The 10044-nt window shown below is 36.8% G+C and overlaps 1 protein-coding gene across 1 annotated transcript; it reads right to left on the bottom strand.

Moving 5' to 3' along the window:
- Nucleotides 1-1462: 1462 nt before the first annotated feature.
- Nucleotides 1463-6043, bottom strand: LOC140767223 (uncharacterized). The gene is made up of 5 exons (XM_073107062.1): nucleotides 5596-6043; nucleotides 5418-5520; nucleotides 5141-5240; nucleotides 2172-2260; nucleotides 1463-2083 (listed from the first exon to the last, which is right to left on the bottom strand). The coding sequence occupies exons 1-5, from the start codon at nucleotides 5786-5788 to the stop codon at nucleotides 1789-1791; spliced, it is 780 nt and encodes a 259-aa protein (XP_072963163.1). The 5' UTR covers nucleotides 5789-6043; the 3' UTR covers nucleotides 1463-1788.
- Between the last annotated feature and the right edge of the window lie 4001 nt (nucleotides 6044-10044).

Here is a 10044-nt window from a genome sequence, read left to right as displayed (position 1 = left end):
GGTATATATCAACACTTCTATTTTTATCATAATACCCATAAAACTTAACCAATAGTTAAATTATGGTCATTTAATTATGAAGATACACCTTTACTTTTTCTGCATCCATTATTCTAAATTATCGACATCTTTATCTTTTCATCTACTAAATTATTAATATTTTAATATACATTTTGAAAAAATAAACAGATTTTAAAAAATACGTATGCAAATACAAAATTTAGAAGGATATATATACTCTTTTAGGGATATATGTGAAAGAAACCTAGATTCTTACAAGAACAAAATCTAATCGGTCTAGGCCGTTCAAGATCGTGTTTCGAAGGTTTGGATTGATCCACCTTTCTTGTTCCATTTGTAACCATGACTATTATCATATGTGAAATGCAAAGTCCACCGACTTTTCACCTTAAGAAAGAAAAAAAAAATAGAGAACAATAAATCTAATTGCTTGGAAAAGAATAGAAGTTTAGTAATGGCGGTAGGTTAAGATCTTATACCATGGTCAACAACAAGGGCAATGAGAATCAGTTGAAGAATAAAGTGAGAATGCCGAACAACATTTTACCAACCCCTCTCTTTCTTTTTCAACACCTCAACTCCCATACTTTCAAACCTTGCAGCTTACGGCCGTATGATTTCAAATATTTTGACAAAGTTCTAATCCCCTATCACACTATATATTCCATTGTAGAGCTTCAACTTGTAAGTAAATTTCCCACATACCACTAAGAATTATGAGTTCTGGACGTTGCCTCAAGTTGTTCAGTTCAATCTTCATGGTTGTACTGTTGATCATATCATCCTATGCGTCGGCGGTAGAGGGCACAAGATTGATACATGATCGTCGTTATTCTTCGACGTTCTTGCCACAGTTTGTGATTGCGAAGGCCGGTCCAAGCAGAAGAGGAGCAGGGCATTAAGTATTGTTTGTGCTCTTAAGAGTTCCATTTTGTTCTTTGGAGAGTATGTATTTATTTGGTTTGATGAGGTTTTAGCAATGTTTTTAAGAGTCCATGGCAGCTCTTTCTGCAGGGCTCGTTATTTAAAGAAAATTGTAAAACATTTAAGGTTTTTTTTCCTAAAGAATATTAAAGAAATTTTTTGTAGTCACCGGTGTCGATTAGTTTTCATGTACTGATGTTTTTGGAGCAATAAAAGCTACCATTTTGTGAGCTTCTACAATATGAAAAATTACGAGAATTTTACAGATTTGCAAGTCAGAAATACATTTTCTTATTCAAAATCCTATAAATAAAGCAATAGAGATAAAGGAATGGAGTATTCTACTTATTCGAATCTTATAGGCAGACTAACTTAGAAAATTACCTTATTACTGAAAATCCTCAATATTCTTTAAAATATAGTAGGATATCGAGCCCTTGAGCTACAGATTCAGAGGAGAAAATGATGAAGATATATAGAGTTCATGAATAAAAAGAGACGACCAACAAGCTTCTCATCTTTCCAAAATGTCATTGATATGCCATTAAAGGAACACTCACCATTGCTACACTGGAAACTTGAGCAAGAAAAGCTCTTTCTAAAATTGAGAGGGTTGGGAAAGGGAGCAACAATATCTGAGAGAGGTAGGTCTGGCTCCAAGGTTCATGATTGAAATATCACCACCACCATTTACACTAAGTTAAGCATGCAAAGATATATCACAGAATAGCCCAGGATTTGTTAAGCAGAGATTTGAATGCAGATATGGATGGCAGAACTCAAAACAAATCCTTCAGCGCAAGAAAATGGCAAGAGATATTAAGGATCATAAGCAGCATGCTTCTATTTGGCTTCCACCTTGTTGTTTTTCTTGCATAACCAATGGCTTAACTTATTAACAGTTCTCTTTTTGTTGCTAGTTCTTGAATGATGAGTCTGGTTTTCTGACTGTGGCCCCCTGGAACTCCTCAATCTTGAATAAGAGAACCATCCCCAAAAGAAATGGCCCGACTCTACATGTTCACTAAAATCTTCATCCTCATTGTGATTGTAATCCTCTACATTGCTATTAGAGCGAACATAGTACATGTTAATGTTATCCTCTTTTTCATCAAGAAATTCAAGCCCTGCCAATGACCTTCAAAGGAAGAGAATTAAATAATATAGCGTTAGGAAATAGCTTTATTCAAGAAAGTGCACAATCTCAAGCACTTATAGGGCCTTACCTCCTATGCTGGTGATAAACAACTTCATTGCTTTTGGGTTCTCTCTTAATTGGATTGTAGTTGTTTGTAACATGCCGGATAAAATTAAGCTGTGTAAGGGGAAAAGAAGGATCAGTAATGCCGTATGACACTGAAAAACAAACAATTACAAGAAGAATGATCTGAGGCAGCACATGAGTATATGAAATTCAAGACTACTCTGCAAGTTCTATTAATGCAGGAAAGAAGATAAGTAAAGAGCGTTAATCTGGTTTGGCTAAGCCTCCTATTGTTCAACAATCCAGTCATTCATGGATATGCAGCTTTATAGTGAACTGGTTAGTATAACCAGCAGTCTTTTTGCATGCAGCCTGAAGAGTATCAAGTAGTGCTAAAAATTTGCAAATAAAATGAATTATCAAATAAGATGAGTACACAAAGACCCCTGAGTTAAATAACAGTTTTGCCTGAACAATCAATATATATCCAAGACAATAAATTAAATGAAAACTGCATAATTTACCCCATACAAAAAGAAATGCAAGCAAGTACACCCAGATATACAGTTGCAATAATACAATTAGAACTGAAGACCAATATTTAAGTCATTTAGAACAGACTCAGCTGGACTAAGAATAGTTCCTGTATGATGTCATATCAATAATCTAGAGCAGATTTGGAGGGACAAAGGTACAGAGAACTAATTAATTTTTAAGTTCTCATACATGAAAACATGAATTAGTTCAAGAGAGAATAGCCAAATGTAGAATGAAAAGAAGACCCAGGTTAGTTAACTGAGGGAGAGTAGACATCCGGAGGAGCTAGTGAAACAAAGAAAAATGACAAGGTTTCTTACATTTTCTTATCAGGTGTTTATTTATCTTATAGCAAGCTAACCCTTTATCTTTAATGACAACTATTGATTGGTATGGTACTATGGTGTCAGTGCACTATTGAGTATGCCATATGACAATGCATATCGAGGTTCTTGCTGACTATGAAGAGTTTTCACATAACTCATGATATGTTGATGGCTAACTGGCACTGCACAAGCCAGCAGCATGACATTCTTGAAGACAAGGCCTCATGTAGCCAATTATTCTTTCACACAGTCCCAACTACATCCATAACTAGATTGCAATCATAGACCCCTTTATTATTCATTAATGAGTATACCCAACTCATCCATTCAATTCATAAATGATCAAATCTAATGTATTTAACAGCAAGAATAAAATAATATTTCTTGGATAATATGGGAAAGTAAATAGACTTGATATCAAGGTGACGTTCAACTAAGAAGATAGAATTGTGTTAAAAGTGTGAACATGAATCTTTATCAAACTTGAAAAAGGTCAAATAGCTGTCCAAGTTGACCAGAAGATACAGATATACATATAAGATATATAATGTGTTTTCGTTCTAATGTCCTAAATTCCTAACCACTATAGACCTGGCTACATATCCAGAGTTTTTTGACTCTTTTCTACCACAATGCAGGCTTTCTGCTTTTCTTCATCTATTAAGCATGATTGCTTCAATATATTAGCCTTGTGCATACAGAACATGTGCTGATACTTTTCAAATAAGGCATCCAATTGTTTTTTGGATGCTTTATCTAAGTATCTAGTAATTAAAGCTATAAGAAGATATGGATATAAGAATAAATGATGTAACAATAAAGGAAAATAAATGATGTAGCAATAAAAGACAATAAATGAAGGGCCCATCAGAGATATCAAATTGAAGATTATCTTTCTCCATTTGCCTAGAGGAGCTTTGTATTTCATATTAAAGCTTTTCAGTTAACACTTTTAATGATTAACATGTTTGGCAGCCAGTTTTAGATTTTACAATGCCACTATCAGCTGCACTTATAGACTTAAGGGTTACAGAGCTTGTCCGACAAACTATAACTTCTTAACTCTGATTTACTCTGCTGATGCAGACATATCTTGAAGATTTTTTTTCTCCATAATGAGTTCTTATTTCTTGGAATAAACTTATACAGCTCTTTTGGTTCTTTCTTACCTACCTAAACATCTAACAAATACTAGATGTTGCATGCTGTAGATGCATATATAATCATATAACTGTATATCTGCAGTGGAGATATTTAGCTCACTAAAGGGCAACTAATTACATGTTAACTTGATGAAATATTTTATTACCATATCTCAACACATCATTCCCTATATTTCAAGAATTACATATTGACAACAAATACTAGATGTTGCATGCTGTAGATGCATATATAATCATATAACTGTATATCTGCAGTGGAGATATTTAGTTCACTAAAGGGCAACTAATTACATGTTAACTTGATGAAATATTTTATTACCATATCTCAACACATCATTCCCTATATTTCAAGAATTACATATTGACCATTTTATGTCCAATCCAATATCTCTGCAATGCTTTAAACTCTTCATTACTAAATTCCACTTCCTTTTAAGAGAATTATTTAATAGTTGCCTTCCGAAGAAAACATTCTAATCTCGTGTGAAATTCCGTTATCATTAAGTTAACTAGCAAACTCAAAGCTCAAGTTTTGCCCAAAATATAAAAGGATAAAATTCCTTTGTTTTCTTGCTTAGGTTTGAATATTTGTGTGTGTGTGTGTGAGAGAGAGAGAGAGAGAGAGAGAGAGAAACTCAGGTAGCAGACCACGCAAGCACATCTATGCTTTCATATTAGTAGCGTAAGACACATTGGCTGGCCTTCATGGAAGAATATTACTATAGTGTTAAATAGCATTGTAAATGTTAACATCTCACTAGAAGTCAAAATTGAGATGCACCAACTACCAAGTCAAGATGAAAAAGAAAAGATGCGAGTATGTCAAAGTAATAAGAGTTCTAATTTCCACCTGACCACACATATATGCATAGCTGATTTCATCCAGACACAAAAATCAAAATACTATTATAGAATTTGAATAATCTCAAAATACTCCCTATGATATCGGAAACAGTGGCATAAACCTGATCACCATCTTTAATTCCGAAAGAGCGAAGATACGCCTTGTCATCGATTAGCTTCTCATCTTTATAGCATAAACAGAAGTGACCCCATACATGACACCTGAAGCATCCAACATAGACCTCAGATTGAACCGAAAAAAAAAACATCAAATCATATCAACGATATCTATTCCTATACCACAAATCACCGCATCAAACAAACAAGCAAAATAAAACTAATTCTAACTACCGACTAATAACCAAATGAAAAAAATATATACAAACGAATCAAATTTACCATGAAATGTTGCATTCTTTATCTTTTGAAGAAGGCCGCCGAAATAAATCCTCGATCGCCACCTTCAGCTCCCAAACCGCAGCCGTCCTCGCAATTTGGACATCTGCCCGCAAACCATTCACCGTCATTAAAAGAAGAAAGAATAAAGTAAAACATCAAATGCTAAAATTTTACACACCGAAGGTGGAACCATCTAATTTGAGAATGGAGAGATGGAGGAGCGGCTCGGGAAGTCGGTGATAGGAGAAGCTGGTACGCTGGCTCTGCCTGAAGCCGATGCCGACTTCGCCTTTGCCGTCCTCCTCGTCATCGAGGTCGGGAAATGGAAAAGCCGACGGCGGCGACTCCTCCAACTCCGCATCGCTTGGCATCCCGCGGCATTCGCTCGCTGGCCGTGGAGAGGCCGGACGAGGCGTCGCCTTTTATGGACTTCTCCTCTTGGGTAAAAGCATGGATTGGAATGGAAGCAAATGCGATGCTTCTTCTTTCTTTCCTTCTTTCCTTATTTGTTTCTTTTTGGATTCTTGTTTTGGGGAAGAAGATTCTTGGGGGAGACGAAGGGCAAGGGATGAAGAAGGAGGTGCTGTCTGGGATTCCGTGCGTAGGTTATGGCCGTTGGTTGGGGCTTGGGGTTCGGACGGTTGAACGACTCTTTTTTTAAAACCAATATATTACGAATTCAAATATCTCGTGTAGGTGTTATCAGAAAAGCCCCTCCCTAATTTCTAAATTACAACCTGAGATATTTGACTTACGATTTACGGCAGTATTTTCTTTTTGTTTTCTGGCTTTTTGTTGTAAATTTTTCTATTTTTATGGAAGCCATGTGGAGATTTCTTTACCAGTCGCTGGAAAATTGACGGCTCAGAAAATTGTAGGTCATCTAAATAGGTTGAAACAACCGAAATCCAGCTACGGATTCTGTTGAAACATTAATCAACAAAATAAAATTAGTCTAGAATTGCTAAAACATTGTTCTCGGGCAGAGTTAATTGACGTGTGTGCCCTTCGTAATGCCAACCTTAGGTTGCAGTCGATCTCGAGTAGAATTAGGGGGTGTGTGTTTGGATAGCCTAACTTCGTATAGGAATACGTACAAATTTTGCTTTCCTTTTAGGATTTTCTTTTAGGATAGGAAATTTTTTCTAAGGATATATAAAACACTTAGTTAGAGTCTTTTCTTATTAAATTATTATTTATTTTTATAAAAATAAATTTTTTATATGTCATGTTCGAACGTGGTTGGGGGCGGCGCATTCGAACGCCTTTGCAAACGCTTGCATCAGATTCGCAAAAACAGAGAACGTGAAATACACGTTCGAATGCGGTTTGGCGCATTCAACGCCGCATTTGAACATCTGCATCACATTTGCATCGATAGAGAACAACTTTTGTGCGTTTGAATGCGATCAGGCGCATTCGAACACGATCGACGGAAGTCCACTAGAGTTAGGGTTAATAATTGTTATTTTGGCTTGTTGGCTAGCCTCTATAAATGTGTGAATGGCAGCCAAAATTATTATGCTATTGGAATATTGGTTTCTTACCTTCCTATCTTCTCTCTACCTTAATCTCCCTTCTCTCTCTTCACTAACCTATCATATCTACCATTGGTAAGGTCTCTCCTAACTTCTAATCTTCCTCGTTTATCGAGTCCCCCCTCTTCCTTGGGATCTCAACCATTTCTTCTCATTCGTCTTTATCCATTAAATAACATCAACCATCCAATCTCATTTTCATTATCTTCTATAACCCTAACATCCACTCCACCTGTCACCACCACCACCATCCGCACTATATTGTATTTTCGTCCCAATTGCAGTTCGAATATGTAAAGGGCGTAAATATAAAAAACGTAGATCAGGGAGTTACGGATTGATCCCACTTAGTTTCGTAATTTCTAACCATAGGAGAATATTTTGTGAATTTTTTTTCCTCGATTACACGGACTGCTTTCTATAATAAATTCAGATTTTGAAGGAATCGTTCTATAACCAATCAATATGTTAAGATAAAAAAATTTAAAGAATTATTTTTTTAGGAAGCACTCCTTTCCTTAGGATTCTCTCTCCCCCATTTTTCTTTCACACTGTCTTCCTCGTCCACTTACCACCCTACCACCACATTCTCACCATCTTGTTTCCACACCACCACTATCTCCTCCTCTAACCACCACACCGCCATCACTTCCTCAACCCACCCCACCACCGTCATCACCATCTCTTTCACCCATCACCACCTCCTCAACCAACTGCACGACCATGATGTGGTCCAGTCCAATCGGGTCATCTTACTGGGGACGTTGAGTTCGCTAGGTCAAACTAGGTTATCATTAGGATTTCCTTTTTTTGTTGATAGTAACAATTTCAAACTATGGCGTTCAAATGGTCAAACCTGAAAAAACCCCTAGACACACGTATGTATCTAACCTTTAGGCAATGATATCGTTCGTTCGCTTAAGTAAAAGTCGGAAGAAATATTCAAAACGAAAGTAGAGATGAACACCAAGATTTTAAAGTGGAAAAACCCAAAATGGAAAAAAACCACGGATCCAAACTCGGATCAAAATCAATCACTATAATAGTAGTAGTTACAAGACTAACTCACAAAATAACCCGTCGATCCAAACGACTTTGTTCCTCTCAGTCTTGATCGCTAGAACCCACGATTCACTGCTTCTTGTGATTGATTAAAAATTCTTGTAGATGAGTAGAACCTTGTTCGTTGAAGAACCGATGTAGCCTCAAGAAGTCTCCTTCAATAATCTTCTTCAACCACCCTAGAGATAGGGTTTCATAATCCTTATATATTGTTAGGTTTTTTATTTGTTAGCAATTGTGTACAAAATATTCTAAGTGTATTTTTTCATGTATATGAGCATTATACAAGTCTAGAATATCTCTAGTTTGAAGAATTACAAGATTAGTGGTGAAAAGCTGTTGAGTTCACACCGCATTCACAAACGCATTCGAACGCGGGTACTGCATTCACACAGACAGAGAGTCGCGTTCACAAACGCGTTCGAACGCGGGTACTACATTCACACAGACCGAGAGCAACGTTCACAAACGCGTTTGAACGCGGATACTGCGTTCACACAGACCGAGAGCAGCGTTCACAAACGTGTTCGAATGCAACCTAAAGAATTCAAGCTGTCGCGTTCGAACGCACCTGAGATTAAGTCAGGCCGTTCGAACGCACTCGGGCCGCGTTCGAACGCACCTATGAAGTTTGCAATTTATTGGATTTTCATGAGTACGGATAAGACTTGGATTTGGCTCTATCTTGAAGATCATATATAAGGATTGTGATGCCCTATCTCTAGGGTGGTTGAAGAAGCATTATTGAAGGAGACTTTTTGAGGCTACATCGGTTCTTCAACGAATAAGGTTCTACTCATCTACAAGAATTTAATCTTTCGTCTTAAGGGCTATCTAGACGAAAGATCAATCTCGAGGGCTACTGAGATTGGACTTCAATCACAAGAAGTAGTGAATCGTGAGTTCTAACGATCAAGACTAGGAGGAACAAAGTCGTTTGGATCGACGGGTTGTTTTGTGAGTCAGTCTTGTAACTGCTACTATCATAGTGATTGGTTTTGATCCGAGTTTGGATACGTGGTTTTTTCTCGTTTTGGGTTTTTCCATGTTAAAATCTTGGCGTTCATCTCTGCTTTCGTTCTTAATATTTCTTCGGACTTTTACTTAAGCGAATGAGCGATATCATTGCCTAAAGGTTAGATACATACGTGTGTCTAGGGGTTTTTTTCATATATGATCTTCAAGATAGAGCCAAATCCAAGTCTTATCCGTACTCATGAAAGTCTAATATTTTCAAACTTCGTTGGTGCGTTCGAATGGCATGACTTGATCTTATTAACTTTGCTCCAATAATTTTTCAATTCTTCAAACCAGAGATTTTCTAGACTTGTGTAAAGCTCATATATACATGTAAAAAAAACACTTAGAATATTTTGTACACAATTGCCAACAATTAAAAACCTAACAAAACCCAACGTTCAAACAGCATAGGCCAATTAAAGAATAAGTGCTTTAAAGTTTTTATGTTCGAATGGCTGCTATCGGCGTTTGAATGCCACATCCTTATCAAAGAATAAGTTCTCTCGGGTTGTGACAGTCAAACGGCGGTATCCTAGTGTTCAAACACCAAAATATGCTAGTTGCTCTCGGGTATTAGCATTCAAATGACGCATACCAATTGATTGCTCTTGGGTTTTGGTGTTTGAATATTTGACGGTGAGGAACTCTAGTATAGGTGTTTTAATTAATAATTTTTGCTTATGTTAGACAATAAGACTCGAGCTCATTCAATCCTACTACTAAGTTTAGTCAAGTCACTGAGCCACATATAAATAGATGTGGTCTGCACCTAGATAATTATCTTTAATTATTGAAGTTAATTTGTAATATCATCTCCTTCCTCCTTGTTCGACTACCTCCAAGCTTTGGAACCCTAGCCACCACTTAAGATCTTCATTGATGCCTTTCTCTTTGTTTGGCTGAACCCCCTGGACCCTAAGGAACAACCCCACTTCTTCTTTATCTTTTTCTTACTAACTACCTCAACTTCCACCATTGTCATTTCCACCACCATACCATAACCCTAG

Source organism: Typha angustifolia, chromosome 9, assembly GCF_048772165.1.
Source record: "Typha angustifolia cultivar Huaian chromosome 9, ASM4877216v1, whole genome shotgun sequence".
NCBI classification, from domain to species: Eukaryota; Viridiplantae; Streptophyta; class Magnoliopsida; order Poales; family Typhaceae; genus Typha; species Typha angustifolia.
The sequence above is the reverse complement of the archived record's forward strand: the minus strand, read 5'-3'. Positions and strand labels throughout refer to the sequence as shown.